The following is a 25,928-nucleotide window of genomic DNA, read 5'->3' as shown; positions in this document are numbered from 1 at the left end:
GCCCGCCCGCCGGGTCAAAATCCCCGCCGGGGGAGTGGGGCGGCGGTGGCGGCGGCTCTGCCGGGGCGGCCGGGCGGGGAGCTGCCCGGGGCCGAGAGCGGGGCCCGTCCCGTCCCGCGGGGCTCGGCTCCCCCCGCCCGGGAGAGGGGCTTCGTGGCTTCTCCCACACGTGGCGGGCACGCCCCCCGGCCGGCGGGAGGAGCACGCCTGCCCTTACCCCCCTCCCAGCTGGCTCCCAGCGGGGCTCCCTTGCTCTGCCACCCCCCTCCCCAAGCGGGGGTGTCCCGTTTGGTGCCAGCCGGGTGACGGTATCTCTGCAAGGGCTGCGTCCTGCCCCTCCGGGGTGCCCGGGTGGGCGTGGGGGGGCCCTGTGGCCCAAGGATGGCTGAAGCTTGGCTTTCGTGGCCAGGGATTAAACTGGCCAGCGGCACCCCTCTGTGTCATCTCGCTTTTTCAATCCCATAAGGCGTCCCTCGGCAGGGGCACAGCGAGCGGGTGGCCGGCCGCCCCACCGCGTGCGGGCACGGCCAGCAAAAGCCAGCAAGCGTAGGTCCCGGCCTGTGCTTCCCACGCAGAGTCACGCCTGGTGCGGCCCGTGGAGTTACGGTGCCTCTCTCTGCCCCTGCCCTGTAGGTGCTGGTGCTGAGCCGGGGCCCTCCATGGGAACCCTCTCCCGACGGATTTAGGCTGCATCTGTGGTGTTCCCCAGCCGGCGAGCATGGCCCGCGTGTCCGACCAGGAGGAAGGACCTGGCGGGGGACACAGCGAGTTCAGCGACATCATTAAGTCCAGATCAGGTAAGGTGTCGAGAGAAATGGTGTGCTCCTGTTTTCTCCTCTACGCGTAGCTTCTGACATCAGCTTGCATTTTTAAACAGCACGTTTTTCCAACTGGTTTTTTGGCTGTATATTGGTAGTACAGCGAGCGACTGAGGCTGTTCATGCAGCTGTCCTACAATTAAGTAATAGTAATTGTAGATCTCGTTTTGGTTTTTTTTTTTTTTGACAGTGTTAGTCAAGTCTATTTGTTTGGAATCCACCTCCTGCATTATAATTACCTCTGCTTTTGTAAATAACCATGTGCTTAAAGTGCTCTTATGCAACCTAGTGTTGGCAGCTTTTGTGTTTATTCTCAGACGCTGAAAATGGCAACTGTGGCTGCAATACTGTACCTCCTAAAAGTGCATCGCGGTAGTACTCGTGCAGTAAATTAATGTGCTTCCTCCTTAATGTAAAACAGTTGTCTAAGGCTACTCGCTCAGGCATTTCCTCTAGCAAAACGTTCATGTAACAGATCTGAAGGTTATTGGAAAAACATGGGGGTTTTTTGGCTGTTGTACGTTTGGGTCTTCTGAGGCTCTGACGGATGCTGGGGTGGGTTAGGCGGTACCCTCATTTTGGCAGGGGGAGAGTGGAAGCTTTGGAGGCACAGAAGCGAGTTGTTAAAACCTCGATAGAAAATTGTGCTATGTCCAGAGACTGGATGCTTTCTTCTTTAGCCTCAAAGGCTCTCTCTTCTCTCTTAAACGCAAAATGCTCCTGTTGTCAAAAGATTTTCCTTCGATATCTGAAACCTAACGGTGTGTTTTTTAAATGTTCCATACATTAAAACCTGTAGCTCTTCGGTGGCTGGTGATTTGATATGTCAGTTTACGTAGGATGCGGGTTTGAATCTGGATCCCATTGGTGTTTGAATAGTTTGTTTCTTAGACCTCCTCTTTTTGAGGCAGTCTTCCTCTTAACTTTTGGAAGTGCCATTTATGAAACAGAAATGTTTGTGGTTTTCCATCTCGAATTCTGTACTGCTGGTTTATGTTTTCTGCTGTTATTTTGAAACCTCTGGATGTAACTTTATTTGATTATAAGCGTGTAGTCATCACCTCTAAGGGCTTTGAGTTTGGGGATAGCTTGCAGACAGTTTGTATGCATATATGTATGCAAGTACTATGGTTTTATAGGATGTCTGAGGAAACATGGCTGTATTTGAGGTTTTCCTTGGATGAACAAATCGTACAGTAAGTTCTGTTGTTTTGGTTAGGGCAGACGATTGTAAATCTCCTGTTACAACTGCTTTAAGTTTCTTCTCTGTTAATGAGAAAGTGATGTATATTCTAACAGTCACAAAGCTAAAAGACTTGTGCGTTAAATTAAAAATAGCAAGTGAAGATTGATCTTAAATAATTCATCTTTTCTAAATAATACACTGGTTTGGATTTGGATGTGCAATTTCTTCAAGTTAATTACTGAACTACATAGCTCAGATCTGAACCATTCCCTACAAGTAAAACTGTGGGAGGGATTTCTTAATGAAAGGGCTGAAGTTTCCTGAAGTAGAGATGAGAGCAAATTAAAGGCTAGTTGTCAGGACTGGTGAAAAAAATGTTGTAAGCTATGCTTCCATTTTTTTCCTAGATATCTGGAAAGGAGAATGCTAATTTTGATACTTAGAAAGGAAAACTGAGTAGTTTTTTGCTGGGAAGATTTCTTTAGCACGGGGATGTTCTTCACAGTATGAGTGACTGGAGTACAGCAGAAGTGTTACCTTATAACTTACTAATATTTGGGGTAGCTAGGGGTCTGTCTCGGTTTTGAGGCTACAGAGAGCAGAACCATACAAGGTTTAGGATCTCCACTTTCCTTTCTTTTGTCATAGAAAATGGGCTGTTACTCTGTGTCTTGCTACTCTGTCAGTTCATCACCTGCAATACAGGAAATCTATCGCTTTAATTAGAGAGAGCGTGCAAATACGCCTTTAATATTTTTACTCTTAAAGAAAATACAAAAAACATTTCTAGTGGGTGAAAATTTTTAAGTGACTTAATATGTCATAATATTTTTGAGTGCATATTATTCCTGTGCATTTTTAAATAAGAACACTGAAAACAGTTTATTCTTGTAAATAAAAGAAGAGATATGTATAAAGTCAGTGTAAAGATCGCTTTCTCTCTGTGCTTTCCTGGGCAATTCTCTCTCTGTCTCTTTCAGCATGTTTTTCTTCATCTTTTTGGAACAGATCACCAAGCTGTTGGGATATCGTGGTTATTTAAAAACATTCATCTTCTAAAAGTGATGGTTAAGATACATGGCTAAATCTTATATTTTGTTATAACTTAGAAGAAAATTATCATTTGGAATGCCAGAATATTCCAGAGGTCAGGCCTTAACAAAGAGAGGTACTAGTAAAAATGTTTCTAAATATTTGGATACAAATGTAAACTTTAGTCTTTAGCAGCCTGTCCGACTGAACATATTGTCTTTTTTGTAGTCATTGCTGCTTTAGTAGTTATCTTGCTTTGGAAAACTGGGAAGCAGCTAGAAAGCCATAAAGGTGGCACTGTTAATACAGCGATTGGTTATTGAAAACCTGAGCTTTGATCTAAAGTTACTCTTATGAGACTGCTATAAGACATAAGAAGTTTTATGGCTGCTCAGGGCTGTGTGGTGCCCATCTACGCCTGTTTTTATGAGCAGAACAAGCTATGTAATTTTTTTCTTAATGACTTGTAATTGGGAAGCTACCAGCGTACCATGTGAAGGATACAGGAGAACTGCAGAAAATCATAATTTTTCTATAGAGCAATCAAAATCAATTAACAGCAGATTGGATTTCTATTTGTTGCTTGTGCAAAAAAAAGTGTGTGTGCTGCAGGATTTCACAGATGGGCAAAAAGTAATTTTGCAAGTATCTACTCCCCCTTTGGCGAGTTCAAACTGAGAAGATGAAGGATAAAACACTTCAGAGATCCCTGTATATTATTGATTATATTGGAAATATGTTTTCCTTCAGTGGTCAGAAGGAAAACTTTTCATGAACATACTATAAGCTGTAGCTGTTGTAAGCCATAAATGCTTGATTAGCGAAAGCAAAAGAGTTGTTGGTTCTTCCCCCCCCCCCCCCCCCCCCCAATCTCGCTTTTGTGACTTGTGATACTAGGAAAAGAAAGTAAGACTTCTTTCCATTGTCCAATTAGCATTTATTATTTTCTCCTTTGGATGTTAGATAGTTTGTTAGCACTGATCTACATGTAGCTACAAGTTATTTTTGAAGACACATCTTCTGCACTTAGAATAGAATATGATGGTGGCCAAAGCTGCCTTTAAAATAACTGTTGGCTATGGTAATTGTAAGGGAGGCTGCCTTACGTTCACAGAAGAACCAAGCGTCTTTTTGCCCCCCTTCCTTGTGTACCAGTGGTGGATGCTGATGGCTGTGTGTGTCTGATGTTTAAGGGGTAGGACACTTGTTCGTGGATGGTTACGTTGGGTTTATATATTTATAATTAGCATTTATTTAGCATTATTAGCCTGTGCTGTGCCTGTGCGTCTCTATGATTGCTTGCTATGGAAAAGCAGTTTTCCCGTTTTTACTTCCCTATAGTATGAAGTAATGTGTATGGAGCTGATTTATATCTTTGAAAGGCATCTTGTGCAGATAGGTAAGCATTTTCTCTTTGCAATAGATTTCAGGAAGGAACGCTGTGGGATGATTGCCTTACAGTGGTGAAAACAGCGCTGTCATCGCAGGGCTTGAAGAACAGATGAGTCTTTGCTATGATTAATTATGGAAAAAAGACAAACTCACTTAAAATCTGTCATGGTAGCTTGGAATGGTAATATATAATTAAACAGTAAGACGTGACAGGAAAAACATTTCTGGAAGATTACTCTACGCCTCTGGTGCATTTTAAGATACGAGTTCCTGTCTAAATTGAGGGGAACTTAATTCTCTTCATCTACCTTTCATTTTTAATTACATATATATACTCATAAAAATACATATAAATACAAATATATTTGACTGAAAGACTGCTTTGAGAAATTGTAACTTATTTTTGGAGTTCTTGGGCAAGGCTCGGTCTGAGAACTGCTGCTGTTGTCTGTCTGTCTGTCTGTCCCCATGAAGCAACATTTACTTGGCCGGCAGCCCCCCTTGCTCCGGGATCTCCTGCCCCGTGGTGCCACATGTTGCCTTTGGAACCGGTTCCTTCGGTTGTGCCTCTTGCCGCCAGATCGCCGTGGGCCAAATGCGCTGCTTCTCGTTTGTCATTTTGGCTCCATCGGTGTGAAACGGCCGGGAGTCGTTATAGTTGCGGGCGGACCCTTAGGATTCTGTCAAGTGGGCGCGGAGTTGGCGTAGCTGGTTTTGCACTGTGTGAACTTTTCGGGGACGTTTGTGCAGAGTGTGTGCAGACAAGGTGTTAAAGACAAGTGACAAATTTGCTGCTCCTTATTTCTAGCCACTAAAATGACTGTTTTTCTAAACTAAACCTTTAGGCTGCTGTAGCCTGGCTCCTTTCCGTTGCTTGTGTTGCCTCCTTTTCTTGGGCTGTCTGCTGGGGACAGATTGGATGCTGCAATGAAGACAGTTCTAGGGTATTGCGTAGCATTTATGAAATGGCAGATATATAAGTACCAGGCTGGTTTCTTCTAGTCTCTTGATTGGTACGTGAAGAAATAACATATGCTGCTCTGTGTTTGAAGCACGACTTTGCCTTGGAATAGAAATTGAGGCTCCTCGGGGGAAAAAAAAAAACAAAACCCAAACCATAAAAGCAGGCCATTGATTTGCGTGTGCTCTGCCAGGAAATGAAGACATAACCCTGGGCAAGAACTGCTATTTGAGGCACTGTGTGTAGTGTGTTAAGGGTTTCTAAAGAGGTCTAAAAGTCGGGATGGGGAGAGGCAGCTGCTGGTGGTGTGGGACCCCCCCACTGATGAGGATCCTGTGGAGAAGGGGTGCCTAGGTGAGGGGCAGACCAGGAGTGATGTGAAGTTACTGGCTGCACTTCGCCCAGTGCTCTTTGAGGTTCTGTTCCCCCTTCTCCCCTCAGCCCTCAGGTCTGGGGGAAGAAGGACTCTCGTACAGTATCATGAAAATATTTTTGGGTGCAAAGGAATTCTCACAGTTCACAGTATTGGGCACCTTAGCAAAGAATTAGCTGTGCTGTCTTAACACGTCTCAGCAACTGCTCCTAATTTTCCTCCTCACCTTGACTATTCCTCCAAGCAGAATCACTTGTCCATGGTGTGCGTGTTGGGCTTGACTCTTGTGAGCAGGAAAGAGTAGGGCAGTATTGTTATTAACATCTTTCGAATGTAAGTGGGGAGACGGACTGGAGTGGGTAAATCAGCGTAGGTGTGGAAGGGCAAGGGCATGTGGGCTTGAGTTCCAGGACAGCATAGCTGCTCTGCTGCCAGGTAGCAGCATGGATTGGTGTGCTCAGAGCCCGCAGGATCTGCTTTTCATGTGTTGTACGGTATCCCTCTTTCAAAGGAAAATGCGCAATTAGAGGAGCGCAGCTGTTCCCACCCATCCTGGGAGCTGAGATGCTCCTAGCATGAAGCTGGGGAGAACTGCATTTATTTGGATGCTTTAATAACAGTCTGAAGAAGGAATAACAGGGTTTAAACATTGTGAGGTGGGAGGGAGGAGTTGCATTGTCTGACTTCTTATTGTGTTGATGAAAGAATAAGTTTTGGTGCTCTGTACTTTCTCAGAAGTCTGTTTTTTGTCTTCCTCCCCTCCTCCAGTGTGTTTCTGGAATGAAACAGGGAAACAAGCTGAGCTGTAATTTCAGAAAGTAACAGTATATTCTCAGAAGAAAGCTGGGCGTTTTAAAGGTAGCAACAAAAATAACAGGCTAAGGAAGTAGAAGAGCTCCCTGGCATCTGTGGGTTTGACAGAAGACAATGATATGTCTCTATTGCAAGCTGCAGTTTTGGGAATGAGGCAAGAAACTACTGACTTGTAAATATACACAGCTGCAAAGTCAACGAAACATCTGCCATCAAGGAGGAGAGAACAGAAACTGCCATTTATTTATTTATTAGGATATGACGTCTTTGGGCCTTTTCTTTGAAAGGACATCCGCACCGCCTGATACTGCCCTTGGAGAGAATAAAAAGAAAACCTTACTTTCATTATTGGACCTGAGTTGAGCTCAGCCCTGAGTGGAGCCAAAAAAAACCCCCCAAAACTGAACCAAGATACAGACACTTGCAGTTATATTTTGTAGTCAGTTATCTGTGGGACCAGCAGGTTGGGGCTGGTACAGAGTCGCTGGCTGTGACTCCAGGTGCATGTCCAAGCAGCGGAGAGACTCTGACATGACTGTGGATGGTGCCTGTGGAGGCTGGGGTTGGGCTGGGTGCTGGTTATCAGTGGGGAGGCTGCTGGAAGACAGTCAGCCGTAACAGGGAGGGTAGGGGCTGTCGCAGCTCCTTCTGCCAAGGGCAGGGTTGAGCCTGTCTGGATGTGTCATGGGCTGCATCTTTGCTCTGACTGACCAGCTCTGGATGTGAGCCGCAGCGATGCAGGGGAGGCTGGTTTTCAATGGGGACCCATCTACAACCGTGGCAGTAACCTTCTTGTGAAGGTCTCTTATGCTCAGAAATGTGTTCACTCTTTAATAATCTGCATTTTTAGATATTCATTAATCTGAGTCCATGGGACAGATGCATTAAACATGTTGAGATGCTGGAGAGGAGTAACTTGAGTGTTGCCTAGCTTCATCGGTAGTTTCTCATGTAACAAGGCAGCTCTTGTGCCAGGGAAGCCTTCTCTAGCAGCCTAGCCCCTTTTCAGGTGTGGGGGTCTCCGTTGGGTGTGGAAGAAGCGGTGAAGAGCTGCTGAGTCTTTAGCTGGTGGGAGACAGGGTGACTGTGTTTTGGTAAAAGACTGACTTCTATCTCAAAACCACTGGATACATGCTGGTAGGAAAGGATATGGCTACATGACAGAAACTAAGTATGTATTCTTAAGGTTATTTTGCTATTCAATATAGGGAATGGGCAGCAATACTTTTTCTGCCATAAATTATTGGTAATGAAGGTCCTTTCTGGACTTCAACACCTTTTCCCCCCACCTTGTGGAAAACTAGGAGGACCCACCATCCAAAAACTCTCAGAGATTTTGTAGAGGAATTAGACAAACATATAAGGAAAGCCACTGGCTTATGCCTTTAGCTGTGGAGAAACACACGCTCAAGCCATGAAAGAACATGCTTTGATGGGCCTATGTAATTCATTCTGCAAATAACTTCACTTAGTTCCTTTGTACTCTGCTTTTGTTGCCTAGCATTAAATGTGGTTTTTGCTCCCCTCCTAGTTTAGATCATGGCAGAGGACCAAACGTGGAATATGCTCCTAAAATGTTATGTTACAAATTATTGATCAAAGTGGTGTGATGGATAAGTTCTGAAATGTTTTGCTAGCTTTTTTTATTGTTATTAATTTACCACACTATCCTGGATGAGCAGAGAAGAGTAGTCTATACATGAATAACAAATGGAGATTTATTTGAACATTTTACGGGAGCATGCTGGGAATAGAGTGAAGCCTTTTGATTTCTATGCTATTTTAATAGTTATATTATAAAATATGATTGTATTAAAAGATTATAAATAAAGTAGTATTTAAATGCCAACAGACCAAGACCTTTCTATTCCCTCTTTCTAGGCTTTTACTTCTGTTACAACTTAATAATGAACAGCTATGGTCAGCATAAATCATTTCCAGAGAGAGTTCATTGCTCTCTTTTTCTGGTTTCTACACGTACATCTTGTTCTTGGATGAGGCTTCTTGTGGAAATTCACGGGAACACATTGTGTTAATGCTGTGCCTCTTTCTTGAGAAAAGACTTTGTGGAAGTTGAAAGTCTGGTAGCGTCCTTCTGGATATAGTTTTGCTTTATTTGGGATAGTGGTGTGTAATCTTTCTGCTCTTCATGCTTTTCCTCTGTGCTCAGGAATTTTTCTCTTGGACTCTAGAGCTTGCTGGTTTGATTTACTGAGCTTTCAAAAAAAAAAAATTAAATCAATTTTTAGCTAATTTAACACGCTGTTCATTCAGAATAGAGTTTATTAAGTTTAATCTGAGAGTTATTAAAGGTCACAGTACAGATGTGAAGTATTCGCTTTGGTCTTTCTACTCAAAAAATACATTTACACACTTTATGATCTGTGCAGAGGAATAGTCTGTCTGGCAGAGTGTCAGACTCGTGCAGTGCCCAGGTACTTGCAGGCAAGGGTGCTGTTTCTCCCTTGTGCCCCGAGGGTGGGAGCAAACACTCCAGACTGCTGCAGGTTCCTAGTGGGCTGTGGACCACAAGGCCTGTTGCATCTTTGGGGCTCTCTGTGCTCCTGCCTCTGACTGTTGCCTGGATGCCTTGGGAGAGGCGTGTCCCCCCCCCGCCCTCCCTTGAGTGTTATTGTTTGAATATTGAGATAATTCAGGACAAAAGGACACTTTTAAAACACCACCACCCCCCACCCCCCCCCCCCAAACCACTGTTCTGGTTTCACTGCATGTTTGAGAATTTATTAAAGCCATGAAACATATCTTTGGAAGATTATGTTGCTGTCTTGATAGGATAAGTCAAATGTTGACCGTTATATTAATGTAGAAGTGAGTTTTATACTGAAGTGCAGAACAAGCGTGTCCAAAATTGAACAGAAGAAAGAGGAAGAGTTCAAATGGGGTTGTGCCATTGTCATGAAATGCCATACTGTTCTGTGTGTGTGTGTGGTTTGGTTGTTTTTTTTTTTTGAAGGCTATTGAAACCCAATTCAAGTTCATTATTTGCCCTCTGAATGTCAACAGAAAACTCCTTCCTGGTTACAGGAAAAACAGTATTAAAGGAAAGGTGATTGAAAGCTGTCTCTGCTATTCATAATTTTAGTGAGGTGCTTTACAGACTGTCTGTAGATGCCAGGCTCCTCACCTGATGTTCTGCACTGCTACCTCGCCACATCCCTATTTCGCTTTTCCTTTCCCCCCTGGTGAAAAGCAATGCATGAAAAACATTGACTAGAGGTGCAGTTTTAGCAAATACACTCCAGCTCTAGCAAGAAGCTTCAAACAACCAAGTGCATCATACCACTACTGGGAAAACTTTTTTCTTCTATTTATGGGTTTTGGGAAACTGATGGCATCAGTTTGCGGCATGTTTCCATGTAGGTGCTTTTGTTGGTCCTTTCTGATCCAAAGAAAACTAGATCAGTGGAAGTGAGACTTACAGAGCTGTTGGGATGCCAGGGAGGAGTGACTGCCAGATCAGCTGCAGTGGTGTCTGTTACTTCTCAATCCTCCAGCAGAGCCTCTCTTTGAATGACACCTTTTCGGAGTTTGAAAAAATGCCTTTTTATGCCAAAAGGATTAATGCATTGTCTGCATCTTTCTTACACATCCATGTGTGCATGGCAGGAGGGAGCATGAGAATGTGCTATGAGGTCTCGGGACTGATTTCTCGGGGTCTTTATGTAGAACCTTCTCTAGAGAAGTGAGGCATGGACCTGAGAAGAACGAAATTTTTTGTTGTTGTTGTTTTTATCCAAAGCAGCTGTTCAGAAAGGATTTCATTTGGCCTGTAATGAAGTAAGTGGTTCCTAAACCTTAGGAAACTTGAAGTTAATGAATTCCATGTAAAATGTATTTTGTTGTTCATGTTTGTTTTAAGAGGGGAAATAATTTCCCTACTAGGTCATGAAGGCTGTTTGTCTTTCCAAATCTTTCTGAGCTAAGAATTTCCTGACTTCTTTGAGGCTTTCTTTTCTACCTGTAATCTGCTGGAGCTGGTTTTCTGTCACCGTATGGTAATAACCTCCCCTTCTCAGCAGGCAGTGTTACACAGTGACTAATGGGTGTGTTCATCTCCATGAAGAAAATGCAGAGACAGAACCCACCTCTTTTGAATTTTAGAAACAAACAAAAAAAAACCCCAAACAAACAAAAAAAGTCTTCTGACTTGAAAATCCTTAAATTCTCTCTGGTTTAAAAGATGAGTTAATTTTGAGCGAGTTACAATGCAACAGTGTTGCGTGCCAGAGCCCTTTCTGTGTCATAGGGTACCATATCTGTAAAGAAAGGAAATTGCGTTCACTCAAACGCTTTTGCTTCCCTTAAGTGAGGGGGTGCAATGGGAGGAAAGAACAGTAGCTGGTCTCATGAAACGGGTTGCTTTTGGGGGGTGATCACCCCTTGATTGCTAGTTTGGGAGTCATGTTCCTTCCTGGAGAAACAGTGAAGTTAATGCCAGGAGCGCAGTGGGGAACGTGAGGTTCTGTGGGCTGGCCTGTCTGAGGCACCAGGTGGGACAGAGTCTTGGTGGTAATAAGTGCCGTTTTCATGTGTCACGCAGTATAAAGCAAGCAGCCCCCAGAATAGACGGACCAAACTGGAAGAGCACAGAAGCAAACTGTCTGCTCATCCATCTCCTGCTCGCACTAATGTTGGTCTACTATCAGTTGTGAGACTGGGATATTTATACTTCTCAGTTTGAGCCTCCATGTTATAAACATAAAATATGATAGCCTGCTCTCTGCCTGAGTGTGTAAACTTGCCTCGCTGTATAGACCTGGTTGGGCTGGCAGAATTTGGAGTTGAAAGAAGATGCTTTGGAGTAACTGGAGTTAAAATGTGGGATCTTGAGTCTGAGATGTAGTCTGTTTTACACAGGAAAGGTGGCGTGGCACACACAAACCAGAGGTTCATGTAAAACATGATGACAATGTAGAATGGCCAACTAGGCTAATTTACAGCCAGGGTGACTTTGTAATTGTTTGTGGCATTGATTTATTACCGTTTGTCTTGTCTCTGGGGATGACATGTGACTGACTGAATAATATTTAAAAATAGATGTCCTGTTCAATTCTGAGTATAAGGATAATAATTTTTGATATCCAGTTAAAAATAATTACCCCAAATAAACTAAAAAGACCCAAACCTTGCTTTTTGAAAAACATACTTCCGTTTTTCCCAGCAGTTGTGCTCTTTTTTTTTGTTTGTTTTGTTTTGCGTGTGTGTGCACGCTCTGTTCTTCCTCTACCTTGTTCAGCTTCGTGGTTTTTCTTCCAGTTGGAGGAAGACTGTGGTGCCTGCCTCCGTGTGTGCTGCACAGCTTGTGGGGGGGGAAGAGCAAAAGAGCCGGAGAGGCTTTTTTCCTTCCTGCTGTCACCCTGATGTGAGGGAAGGGTGGAAGGATGAATGTGGCAGTGCTGGCTCCCACTGCCCTGGGACGTGTCCCGGCATGTGGCGGGGCTGTGTGCTGACACCTGGGGACCGCCGTGCTCCTGTTTTTCAGGCAGCATCTCCTCTGTGCTGTGAACAGAAGGCAGTTTGATGAGACAGTCTAAAAATCTAGTGACACAGGTGGAAAATGTCGTAATACTTTTTTTACTGCTGAACTCTGCCTCTCTGGCCTGGCAGGTATTTGCAGGGAGGGGAAAAAAGCGTTCGTCAAGCATTTAGCTGCTCTAGATCGCCTTCACAGAAGATAACTCTGGTTGTTATACAGATACCTGTATGAATATTTGTACAGAGAAGACTTAGCGGAAAATATGCTGAGGGCACTAACTACTGATGAGAAACTCAAGGGCCTGGTGCTACCAGAGCAGATGGGTAGGGGAAGAGACGTTAGTGATCGTCCTCAAAAAACTGAATTGAACAGCTACAGTTAGCTGCTGCAGTTGCTGAGCCGATTGCGAGGGTGCTGGTACAGAAATGCTGCTTGGCTGGAGGGAGCTGCTAGGCCTCTCTGCCAGCCGAAGCCCATGCAGCACCCCGTTCCTCTGCCATGCCCCAGGCCTTGGCCGCCGAGCACAGGGAAAAACGTGCAGGGGATGCTTTTTCCCAAAACACAGTCATTGGGTCTCGGGAGAGGGATTTGGGGTGATGCCTATCTGTCCTGTAATTGCCTCTTAATTAGAGCCCTCACGCTGACTTGTCACTCTTGAAATGCCAGTTCAAATTCTCAAAGGGTTCCAACCGCTGACCATTACCCTAAGCACTGGGCTGCAGCGTTGGACGAGATGTGGGTGAGGGGCCCGAGAGCACCAAGGGCATTTCTTAGTAAGTCAGGCAAACCCTAACACAATCTGGGAGGGAGAGCATTTGTATGCATTTCTGCACTAGAGATGTACTGCTTGATGATCATGTCCAAGGCTGAAGGCTGAAAAAAGGAGCTAAGAAGCTTGTCCATTTGCTGAAGCTGACACGGAGACATCAGTACCAAAACTTGGTGCTGAAAGATGCTGAAGAGCAGACTTGCAGTAAGCCTTGATATTTTTCCCAGGACAAAGATATTGTAAAGTCATTAATCAAGAGCTAGAGAAAAGGAACATGGCTCTCCTCTTCCTTCCCCAAAATAAAACAACCAAAACAAACCCTTCTGTTGTTGGTATTGGCAACCATCCGACCACCACCCCTGCTGATGGTTGCACGAACGTAGCATTATCATGATAAAGAGCTGTTGTATTGCAAGGGGGGCTGGCCTGGGCACAGGACAGTTCTGATAAATTTTTGAACAAAAACCCACTGCAGGAAAAAGAGGGATTTCATTACTATAGTCGTTTACCTGAGATGAGATAATGATCCTGCAATTTATGTTGGTGTCAGAGTCCAAATAATTGAGGCCCTTAGAAAGAAGGGGAGCATAGGGCTGAATATAGAGGGGAATTGTCACCACATAGATAGTGACGGATCCTTTTGAGAAGAAATTGAGTCCATGTTTGCCTGGAGGAAGCATGGGGGATATGTTTGCAAAGCCGTTTCCTCGGTTTGCCTGGTGCTATTGGTGGGTGCTGAGCTATTTTGCAGGGTATGCACGGTAGAGTGTGTTAGCTCCAGCATGGTGGTGCTCTGGTATTTGGCATTGAGGTGACAAGTGTGCTCGTAGGGGCATTATTCAGGGTTATCCTGGTCAAATGCCTCCTAGCTTTATGATCTCTGCTTTGCATTCATTTATATAGTGTAGTCAGTCACATGAAGTGAATGATGTGGCATGCTGTGGTTGGGGCAGTTGAGGTCTCATTGTTGGTGACTTCCTGGGTGAGGTTGCTGTCATTTGGGGCTCCTAAATTCCCACAGGAATCGCGTGCAATATGCGTTGTGTCAGTAAGTGCAGCTGAGGAAGGTACCTGCCCCACAGAGGAATGCAAGTGTGGTACTTCTGCTCCAGGGCACTTTCACATTGCAGTAGCTCCTGTTTTTTGCAGCTACTTTAATGTTGCTCTTGAAACCATCTCTCACTGGTTCACCTGATGCTACACCTAAATTAGGGGTTACTGGGTTAGGTCAGGGATCACTCTAGCATGTAATGCCCACTTTTGAGGCAGAATACATTTTCTTCAAAAGGAACTGGAGTAGAAGAGCAAGAGGAGCACATAATACCTGGTAGATCCCATAGTTTGTGGCTTTATGAATAGAGAACATAATTCAATGCCAATGTATTTGTGGTGTTCTGGGCAAAATAGCATGTGTGATGTAGTGGTTTCTTTGTCTATTAACTGGGCAGGGTGCCTTTAGCACTGAGAAAACTGGCATGAAAGCAGTGAAGGGTCGCAGAAACCCTGACCTGTTGTAGGCATGTCAAACTTGCTTTTGCTCTCTGTCTCTTTCCAATACAATGTTGAAGAAGTCTTGGGCTGTTGTATTCATCCTTAAAGGATTCAGTGGCCTTAGTTTAGGTGATTTAAATTTAGTTTCAGGATTAAGTCTGGTTGACAGTGAAGTCCTCTCTGAACTAGTCCAAATCTGTTGAACAGCCTTTGGAGAAAATAGGATCCACTGCAAATCTTGCCACTGGAGCTGGCTAGGAAAAAGTAATTCACGTTGGGTAATGTACTTGCACAGAGGTTTTGGTTCTAGTGCAATTTGGGCAGAAAAAATGAAAGCTTGGAATTTGATGCTGATTGTTGCCTTGGAAGTCCTGATAAGTTCTTTCCTCTATAGCACTGCTCTGCTGCTGTTAGGCAGGGGGAGCTGGGATGGAGCAGAAACCATTAGCTAGGTGGTGAAAATGGACTATGTCTATATAACATTCAGATTATACTTGTGTCCCCATATAATAAAAATACATGAAAATGTAATGTTCAGTTGAACTCCATTTTGCTGCCTGGGGAGAGAAGGAAGGGATTAAAGAACATGAGCTCTCCTGATGTGCTGCACTGTTGAAAGATGCTAGTGTACCTTAGTGGTCATCTGAAACAGAAATTTATGTGGCCTAGGACTAGTGCAACCTGATTATGAAAATATTCTGCGTAATTTGCGTGGGTATGGGAAGGAGGAAAGAAATTGTGAAATGAATTGTAACTCTTTATACTTGTTTCTTTCCGTTCAAAAAGTCTGTCATCTTATGGATGTGGGTCCTTATGTGCATTAAACTGACACTTTTTTCCCCTTATACCAAAATGCACACAATTGTTTTTCTCCTTCTAGTGATTTGAGGACAGAAAGCAGAAAAAGAGTTCTTGTTCCTCATAAGATACTATGTCTGCCTGGTATTGTCATTTGCAATAAGGCTCCTTTCATACTATTCCAGCACTCAAAAAGGACCTTAACTTGCTATCCTATTAAGAACTTCTTGTGCTGCCAGAAAAATGTAAAGAGGCTGTAGACATTTGGGGCTCAACTCTCATCTACAGTACAATGAAGAAAAGGAAATAATACATTCTTGGCTCTTGTGAATTTAGCAGAGCCAAAAGGTTATCAGCTGACAGAGTAGATGAGTTGTAATTATGATAACTAATGTTACTGGAAGTCTTTAAAAAGCAATTGAATTAATTATGTTTGATCTTGGTGAGAATCTGTGGCTGTTGGGATGGTTTTTGATCTGGATCTATTATCTGGGATGCAATGTGGTATAAGTGGGGGAAAAATAATGTGTGTGAATTGTGTGGGACTCATCTTTTTATCTGCTTTGTATCTGTATTGTGGCATACATAATAAAGAATTTTTTTTTTCCCCTTTCTTTTTATTCTTCTCCTTTCTGGATGAATAAATTGAACTCAGCTACAGTTTGGAATCTGCAAGATATCACAAAAGCCTTTTCTGAAAGTCTGGCAAATTGTAAAATCTAATTTCAGTGAGGATTAGTGTATGATATAGAGTTTGCCCTTCTGTGTAAGGTGGATATAGTTAGGAGTTATAAACCCTATTTTTCAAACTGTTATTTTTAGACATAAGTATTCAATTAATGCGCAGAACAGAAACAAAAGAGAATTTCTGGTTAAATTACTATTTTTTAACTGAGGCATCCTTTGACTATCTTAATCAAGGGGGACAAGATAAAGTTTTTATTATATACAGAATTCCTTCCTTAACAGTCTCTAGACATTTTTTTCTACCCCCTTCTACAGGACTTAGAATGATGAGAGTACAGCTGAGGAGCGGGTGGGTCAGCCAGATCACATCTTCCAGAGTCATCCAGGTCGTTACAAAGAATCATCTGCTGTTTATTTAAATATTGGTAGCATAAAAAGGTAACCTGCTACTCTACCATTCCAGTGCAAAAATAGTGCTCTCCGCTTTTTGCAAAGTAAGAGCAAGCAGATTTAATTGTATCTCAATAATGAAGGGTGGTATGTTAATACAAGGTGAGTGGATTTTTTTTAGCTAAAAATTTATCAAGAGCTGATTCAATGATTATAATTTGTCTTTTTTCATAATAAGCAGAACTAGTTAAACAAGTCCTCTCAGCTTTAAGTAATTTCTTAAAGTCCTATTTCAAATTTCCTTCTGTAGAATAAACAACTGAAATATGAATTTAATTTTGAAAGAGATGATATATTTTAAATTCCTGTTCAAGTAAGAATACATATGCAAGAGAGACTACTTTTAAAATGACATCCTCAAGGAAAATCTATTCATCTAATGTAAAGCTAGGTGAAATAATGGTGCAAAATATCACCTTGGCCTTGAGTTGTTTGTTTTTTAATCTCTAAAATGAGATTTGCCTCTTGACAATGGATGAAAAATGTGAACAAAATGGCATCTGATCTTACATTTTTTTTTTCCTTCATGCCTGCTCCTGTCTCCCAGACTCTCTGTGTTTAGTGTAAAACAAGCCTGTCTGTTCCCAAACTTATTTTAGCTTTGAGCTGATGTTTGTATTGTGCTTGACCTGGTCATCAGCTGTGGAAGATGTGGATGGCTATCTTTAGCCTTGTTTAGCTTCCCTGTTTAGCTGGAATATTGTCATAAGCTCTTGTGATGGTCTTTTGGTGCTTTTGTCAGTATTTGAGTGATTCTTTCTTGAAGTATAGGGTGGTTGCCTTTCTGTCTGTCCCCTTGCATATAGAAACTCATCCTGACATGAATTTTTCAGGTCTGTCTTTGGATTGTTGGGTAAAAAAATGTGGAAGCGGTAGTCAAAGGGAGCTTTATGCTCCATCTACAAGGAAAATTTGGGGGTTCCTGCTTTACACTAGGCAGCTAAATAACAAGGGATGAAAGTGTCCTGAGGTGACCAACATCACTTGCTTTTTCTTGGGATTTTTTTTTTTCTTTCCTGTCTTAGTGGAACTTTGTCAAATTCTCAGAAAAATTTGTAGAACCTAGCCTTGCATTTCTATGCCAGGGCAGAGCGTTAGTGCAGTGAGCTAAGCACGGATGTAGCTGTGTAGCTACAGAAGAGAGTGTTCTTATGGCAGTTACTCAAGAATATCTTTGAATATTTATGTGGTGAATTAACACCATAGCGTAGAAGAGGTTTGGCAGAAAATCTTTCAGGATCTTGCAACCTGCTCTATGCAAAGTTAGTGGTTTCTTTGCAAAAGTGCGTATTAAAAAAAAAGGCACATATAAAATGTGCTGAATAAGGATGTTGAGAGTTGAATCTGGCAATGTGTGATTCTGCAAAGGCATCTTGTGTTAGGGATTGTCGTTTATTCGATCAGACCTTTATTTTAAAAACTGCTTATACAGGGGAAAAGCTTTGTACCTCCTCCAATGGATATCTATGTTTCACTGAAATTCAAGTAGTTGTATTTTGTAGACCTTATTAAAGGTTTTTCATAAACTGCAAGTGGGCCTCAACTTTGATAAATCAGTTGGTCTGTTCTGAGTTGTTATTGGCATTAATGTGCTGTAGAAGCAAAGGTTCTCACTTTCCAGCTGAAGTGAAATTCTTCATTTCATGGAGAGATTTTAAGGGCTCTTGCTTCCTTTCCTTAATTTTTCCAAGCTGACTTTCCTCTTAGAATGGCCTTGTTCTTCTGTGGCAACCTGCCTGGGAGGAGGGGGAGCCTGCATTGGGGATGAGGAATAATTCACTTTGAAGAACAAAGTTTGATGAATCTAGAAGAGTGATGGAGATCATAACAGTCAGAACAACAGGGCTGGCTGTTAGAAATGACTTGATTTACAGTGGCTGTGGCGTTGCCAGGTGGAATTCTTCAATTGGGTAAGGGCAGAGTAATTCCAGCTTAACACCTATTGTGGCTCCTCCATGTGTGGGTCACACCTGACCCACTGCTCCACTTCATCCACTGCAGGATGCATGACAGGTAACTCATGGGTGCAGCAATGGGCTCAATGAAATGCCAGCTATGCTACATGAGGTTGAGGGGGAAATTAGCTGTGTGGATATTTTCAGGTGGGAAGGTAGGGCTAAGCTTAACCATCTGTAGGCAATTAAAATTCATGACAGAAGGTCAGGATATTATACTCCCTGCCAGTCATTTCTTCATTAACCAGACCTATGCAAATATAACATGGTCTGTTAAAATTTAACCCCAAGAGATGACTTCTTGGCAAGCTTTCTAGCACACGAGGATCAGTGTTGATGCATAAAAATGGGGAGTAGGTGGAAATGCTTGAAATGCCCTAGAAGCCTCTTCCAACTTAATATAAAAACACAATGGTGGAGACACCCACCCTCCCCACCCACCCTCAGTTTCTACACATAATGTACGAAGTGTTTAGTAAGCTGTTGTGTCTAGCAGGTATTGGGCGATGGAACTGGCTGGTAGAAGCTGTGTGCTTGTAGTGTGTTTAAAATACCTGCTAATAAATTTGGATCCACTTCATTATTTAAGAACCACCTTGATTTTGTTTTGCAGTTAAGTCTAATCTAGGTACTGAATTTTAGTATGGTGTTTTTTTTTCTTGTGTGGTGTTCTTCCATCCCTCTACTACTTTGTCCTTCCCTCCACCCCTTCTTATTTCTTATAGTTATTTCTGCTGAGAGATGGTAAGAGTAAAGAAGCAGCTATAACTTTCCATGTGTTTAGTTCTCTTGAACTTGGTTCGCAGTTGGTGGAATTTCTTGGGCCGCTGAATTGCTTTAAAAACCTCCTCATTTCAGTTGTGTTGCCATCTGACAGTAGAGCTGACTGCTTGCAATGGTTCATCTCTGTCGTGGTTTAACCCCAGCCAGCAACTAAACACCACGCAGCCGCTCACTCACTCCCCCCCACCCAGTGGGATGGGGGAGAAAATCGGGAGAAGAAGCAAAACCCGTGGGTTGAGATAAGAACGGTTTAATAGAACAGAAAAGAAGAAACTAATAATGATAATGATAACACTAATAAAATGACAACAGCAATAATGAAAGGATTGGAATGTACAAATGATACGCAGTGCAATTGCTCACCACCCGCTGACCGACACCCAGCCAGTCCCCCGAGCGGCGAATCCCTGCCCCCCACTTCCCCGTTTCTGTACTGGATGGGACGTCCCATGGTATGGAATACACCGTTGGCCAGTTTGGGTCAGGTGCCCTGGCTGTGTCCTGTGCCAACTTCTTGTGCCCCTCCAGCTTTCTCACTGGCTGGGCATGAGAAGCTGAAAAATCCTTGACATTAGTCTAAACACTACTGAGCAACAACTGAAAACATCAGTGTTATCAACATTCTTCGCTCTGAACTCAAAACATAGCACTGTACCAGCTACTAGGAAGACAGTTAACTCTATCCCAGCTGAAACCAGGACAATCTCTCCTGTTACCACTCTGAGTGCTGTGTCTTGGGTTCCTTCAGTGAATGATCCTGTATATTTCAAAGGTTTAACATTTCTCTTGACTATGTTTTTCAACCTAACATCAGAGCTGCCTTATCAAACAGATCTTTTATCCTATTAAGGGAGGGTGTTCCTTAGGATGCGCATCCAGCTGAAATTTGAAGTGCTAAAGACTTCTTTATGCTATAATTATAATTTTGCGTCACCATATCACAACGGTAGCTAGTGATTTTTAACAAATTGTTTTCTCTGCAGATGAGGCCTGTTTATACTGCAGAATAGTGTTTTTTTCCTTTTCTCTTAATCAGAAGGGAAAACTGTAAAATTGGTGTTGTCTTTGCCTCTCTTCTGCACTGTTGATTGTCACAGACCCTGGGCTTGACAGATGCATGTAATGTTCAGGTTATCTATAACTTTGATCTGTGCCTTTGTCGGGGAAGTATCAAGAAGATCCAGGAAGATCAGCCTTGATCTTTAGCACTATAGCCTATTCTTCTTCAAGAAAACAAACAAATCGTAAAAGAAAACAAACAAAAAAGCTTACCCTGACTTCCTGCTCTTTTCTCTGTTTTCTCACTGCAGATGTGGACTAATGCCTTCAAAGTTGAAAGAAGGTAGAGCTTTCAAAGATTAGTATGCTCCTATAACTTGTTTTTAGTTATAACTAGTAACTGTGTAGGTAGGTGTCACCCGTGACTAACTTTGAGAGAAAGGCAACAAGATTTCTGTTAAGCGGCAAAACCAGCTCAAATAAAATACCGAATACTACGTACATTAGTCTGGGATAAGCAAGGTGATGGGTTGTACCCACTGAAGTTATTGTAAGGGTCAGGGAATGGAGATGAGAGAGTTCCAGGGAAGAAAAAACTGTTTCTGAAAAAACATGTTTCATGAGTTTGAGCCCTCAGGGAATGACATATTTTAAGAAATGCTCCTGTTCCTGCCCCTCCCCCTCATAAACTGAATGGTAAAGTAAATAGAAATGTAATTACGCACCTCTAGCTTGGGTGTTTCTTCCTGATGTACGAAAGCACAGCTGCAAAATAAGGCAGTGTTTTTTAAGTGAACAAGATGCACTGGGGTGGGGTTGGGGTTTTGTCATCTTTCTTTTGTATGCTTAAAGATAAGAGAGACAGAGTTATATGTAGATGTATATACCTGTGCACACACACATATATATATATATATATATATGTAGACCTGTACATATTTTCCCTTCTGGGACTTCCATTTGGAAATGGTGAAATTCCTGAGAAATTATGCAACCCTTTCAACTTGAGAATAATTATACAGTGGTGTATGAATCTGAGATTTAGAAGTCTGTCTTTAATGAGGTGTTTCCAGTTGGTTGCTTGGGAGGATGGTAAATCCTCAGTTCATACTAAAGCACGTGTCTGTGTTTCTTCCATCACATGTTGGGGTGGGAGTTCTTGCAACCTGAATCCCTACCCCCCCACCAGCTGGTGGCGGAGGCAGCTTTTCCACCCCCAGCTCGAGTTGTCCCCTGCTAGCAAGGGTGACTTGGAGGCAGCCAGCAACAAGCATGTGTGTGAATGCTCAGAGGCGCATCATTGATACAGCTGGACCACTCTTAGGGGATGGCACATCCAGACTGTGCAGGGGGTTCCTGGGCATTCGGGGATATAGGAGACGTGACTGTTAAATCTTGAATTATAACAATTAATAGAAACCTGGTGATTTTTAACTTTTTTTTTTTAAACCTATCTGAGATTTGGTATAAGAATTGTTGCACACTGCCCTAAGTTCCTCTGATTTATTTTTTTTCTTTTCTTTTTCTCCCCAGAACTTACTTTTGGAGTTGAGAGGTAGTTCTCTAGGTTGTCACTGGAATGTTTTCCTCCAGAATGAATGTGAGGTGGAGAATATGTATTCTTGCTTATTCACTTATTTTTAAAAAGCAATGCTGTAACTGAGCTAAAGGTAAATCTTCTGTGTCATCCAGAAAAAGGCTCATAAGGAGGGAGAGAGATTCAGAAGTGGCAGACAGAGGATGTTCTTGCTGCTGAATGCTAGCTTCAAGTGGTCAGAGGCTTCATGGAGTAGGTACAGACAAGAAAAAGTGCATCTCGGGCAAACAACTGAGGGAATTCAGATATCCGGTCTCAGTGGAATAATATTTATTTGCACTTCTTTCTTGCTTCCCCTCCACTCCCAAGCCACCCCATTTTCGTGGCCAGCTCTGATATCTCAAATGAAAAGCAATCTCAAACACTTCTCATAACTATTTATTATTCATGAGTTCAGTTACTCTGCATGCTTGGTAAGGTTAACTCCCAAGGTTTCTTATGGGTGTCTTCATTTTCTGACATCCATCAGTTTCTTTTATATGTGCAATGTATGGACATTTGCATCTGGACTCTGGAGATGCAGGTAGATTCACCACTTCCTTCCAACTCTGCTGACGAAAAGCTGGTAATTGTTTTTCTACTTGGTCACTACGTCTCATCTGATGGTCAGGGTCTGAATTTGGAAATTCCTAGCTAAATTTTCCTGTCGTCCTGTATGTTTCCATCTCCTTCGTTGTCTGTGTACTTTCTTACCTGTGTATGTGAGTGTGAAAGTTGTGTTTGAATTGCTCAACTGAATGAGCAGGGATAGTGGTGATTTCATCAACTTGCTGGAAAATCTTAGTTTCACTCTCAGCAAGATGTCCCCACCCAGCTGGGTAGGCTTGTGCAGTTCTGTGCTGGTAGCTGTGCTGGGCTTGCTCCTGTGAGCTTGGCTTTGTTGAAATCAAAACTTAACTCAGCCTTTAAGCATCATGTATATGGCTTCCTTGTGGTTTCTGTTTGTACTGTGTTGTAAGTTCACCACCATGTGCCCAGCTTTTTTGACAAGAGATCTTTGCTTTATGATTTTTTCTTCCATTTCCTGCATGCATTGTTCATAAATCCTATTCAGAGGTCTGGCAATAACTTGTTAACGCAAACATGAGACACACAGTTGTTCTAGTCTGCCTAGCTTCCACTTTTGTAATGGATTTTGTATATAGACACAAGGGATGTCTATGTGTGGTGATCCATCCCGCCCCCTCCTTCCTTGTCTATCATTTGCTGCTGTTTGTGCTGTTCCAGTGTCAGAAGGGGAGGAGAGACTTGACTCTAGAGGGCTAAACTCTCGACAGAGCTTAGTTGGAAGGTACTAGGATATTACAGTGATGCTGTCTAGAAGATCTTTGGATGAAGGGGATCTTGGCAATGCATGTTTTCTAACCTGGGTTATGTTAAAAGACACTTGGCTTACTCCAAAATAACTTTGGAGAACTTCTGCTCAGGTGGACAGGGCTGAAACACTTCTGCTGCATTTCAGTGAAGTTGTTGTGGGTGAGATTGTTATTTTGTACTTGCAATGTTTACCAAGCCTTTCTAAGGTTATCCTGATATGTGTGCTGGTTTTTTTTTTCCTTCTTTTTTTCTAGGATGATACAGCATTTTTTAGAGTGGAGTTTAATATCTGTTTAATTTTTTACTGATAGTGAAGAAAGCCTGTTGCAGCTGGCTGTGATTATAGACAACTGCCAGCATGCTGGATTGGGAACCTCTGGGGTAGAGCAAGTTGAAGCAGATGAAATGGAAACTTCCTTGTTTTCATAGTGGTATTAGCCATGAAGCTTGATTATAAAGTTTGACCTTTTTACCTTCAGAAAGAAGCCTGGCTGAAGCTGTGAAACTTCTGATTCCTGCAGGAGCCCTGTATAATTTCTGTAATTGGTGGGCTGGATTGGAAGCCCTCACCTTCTCCTCCATTTCCATCTCCCAAGCCCAGTGTGGTTTTGGGATTGCTGCTGCTGCTTGAACCTTCCTGCCTTGTATCCTCCCAAACCATAAAAAATCTTATGGCTCTCCTGTTCTGTAACAGAAGATGGGATTTAGGGGAGGGGAAAACACAAATAAGTTCTGTGATCCATCCTTTGGCTTTGAGGGACAGGTGGGCCATGGGATGGGTTGCGGCTAGAGGCTGTGGCTCAGGAGCGAGACATGAGGAATTCCCTCCTGTCGTCACCGCTGCCCCAGCACGGCTTCCCAGCAGATGTCCTGGTTGGAGCAGTGGTTTTAGTTTGGAAGTCGGCTATTGTTGAGACTGGTTTTCTGAAGCAGTGGAACAAATGGCAAACCAACTCCATCATTAGAGTGCCCTTGGTGTTTTTGGCTGGAACTGGCTCTTGAGGGTGCGGGGAATTGAATGAGTGGTCATGATGGTAGTTGAGAGGAGCTCTGGCTGTTCCTGTAGTAGTCACAAATTTCTTGCTGTCTACAGGTGGACACATATCCTTGTACTGTCCTCCTCCTCCTCTACCAAATACTGAAATACAGAGTTTGAAATGTGTTGGAGCAATTCCAGCTGGTTCTCAGGGAAGGCAGCAAGGGCTGGGACAGGCCCTGGGCACTTCTCTGGGCTTGTTTGTCAGACAGAGCTGGCAAAGCTCTTCTTTGGCTGAGCTGGGCTTAGCCAGAAACCTTGTGTTGGGGGTGGCTATGAGTCATGGTCTCGCTGGCTGCTGAAATGCCATCATAGGACACGTACAAATTAGATCTATTGTGACAATGTTCTCCCCCCTCATGTTTGCCAGTACCTGCTTTTGTGTGCTGGTGGGAGCAGTTCAGTGGTCACACCTGGTGCTGACCCTGGGCATGTCCTGTTCTCTGCTGCTTCTCCGTCCCAGCTGCCTGATCTTGCATGCAAGAGACAAAATGAGGGGCGTGCAGTATTTACTTTTGATGTTGGTAGGGATTTATGCTTGCTTCGCTGGGATTGTACTGGGGTGCAATGAACTGGCCTGCCTCATTGATTTTGACCCTCCTGATGGAGGGTCAAAAAACTGATTAACAGCTGTATAGCTCAGGGGTAGAACAAGGCAAAGAAGGTGAAGTGGAATTATGGTGGAATGGGAGGTACAAGATGGTTACTGTGACAGCACCTGATGATCATGTGGGAGTGAGAAGACTGAATGAACTGTCTTGTGATTTGCTTTGAGAGCTGATTTTTTTTTTTTTTTCTTAACAGTAGTGAGGTTTTTGTTGTTTGCAGGAGGAGTAATTGAGTATATGGAGGCAAGTGGGGAGAAAGATAGGTGGTGGAAAACAGCAAGGCTGGGGCCAGTTAGTTGGATGTAAAGGATTTAGGGTTAAAACAGATTTCTAAAAACTGCTGGGTAGTGTAGCTTCTTGACTCTTTGTGGTCATTTGGCTGCATCTACCCTAGAGCTACTTTTTCAATGACCCAGGGCCTCGCATACACTCAGTAATGCAAGTTTTACCAAAGGTAGATAGTTGCTGGTTTTTTTATGTTATTAAGTAACATTGCAAACAATTTAATTGCATCTGTATGAAGTTCTGTTTCTGAACCTTGCCACCCTTCTCCTAAACTGCCTTGCTTATCTTGCAATCTAAGCTGTAAAGGTCTTTATTGTGGGGATCCCCTTTTTTTTCCCTAACATGTTTATGAAGATAATATGTAATGGGGGTTTGGCTTTTTTCTGTGGCTGACCTGAAGTACTTTTGTGATTAGAAAGTGATTTTTTTTGACACAAGCTTTGTTACAGGGAGTAGAATGTGTCGGAGCTCAAACTGATTTTTAAAAATCAAACAAACAAAAGCACCTACAATCAGATTAAAGAAAACAAACACACAAAAAGGATTAATTAAAAAAAAAACAAAGCAGCAATGAAGTTTTATAATGCTTCATTCATACAGTTAGAATGAGGGAACTGCATAAATAATAGAGAAGTTTATATGACTACATAGCTGTGGGAATACTACAGTTAGCTATTAAATTATTGGTAATGATCACAGTCTGACGCCTGGTTGAATACAGGTATTATAGAGAAGTGCTCAAATCTAGGGCAAGCTGAAGGCAGAGTAACAAAAGAGCCTGGAGGGCTGCACACTCGTGTGTTTGAGTGAATTACAACTGCCATGCAACTTGTTTCTGTGTTTTGTTGTTCTCTTCCTCCTTTATTTGTATTGGAATTTTACCAGCCTATAAAGACTTTTAAAAAAGTACACCTCTAAACAAGCTTAGGAAGACAAGACAAAGTAAGGATCAAACCGGCAAACATGGTGTGCCATTCGGAGTGCTTTGCTTTGCATGCTAGGGAGATTGTGGGGTTATAAAAGCCCAGCTGCTGAATGGAGTGAGGGTCCCAAACACACAGGATGGTGTGTGGTGTTTCAG

The 25,928-nt window shown here is 42.9% G+C and overlaps 1 protein-coding gene across 1 annotated transcript in view; it reads left to right on the top strand.

Moving 5' to 3' along the window:
* Window positions 1–25,928, top strand: part of UTRN (utrophin) — a 391,603-nt gene that overhangs the window by 495 nt on the left and 365,180 nt on the right. Inside the window, exon 2 of the mRNA XM_052784810.1 lies at window positions 634–797. Coding sequence (XP_052640770.1) covers window positions 719–797 — 79 coding nt within the window. The 5' untranslated portion in view covers window positions 634–718. The remainder of the gene's footprint in view (window positions 1–633; window positions 798–25,928) is intronic.

The sequence above is a fragment of the Harpia harpyja genome, chromosome 4, assembly GCF_026419915.1.
Source record: "Harpia harpyja isolate bHarHar1 chromosome 4, bHarHar1 primary haplotype, whole genome shotgun sequence".
Taxonomy (NCBI): domain Eukaryota; kingdom Metazoa; phylum Chordata; class Aves; order Accipitriformes; family Accipitridae; genus Harpia; species Harpia harpyja.
The sequence above is the reverse complement of the archived record's forward strand: the minus strand, read 5'-3'. Positions and strand labels throughout refer to the sequence as shown.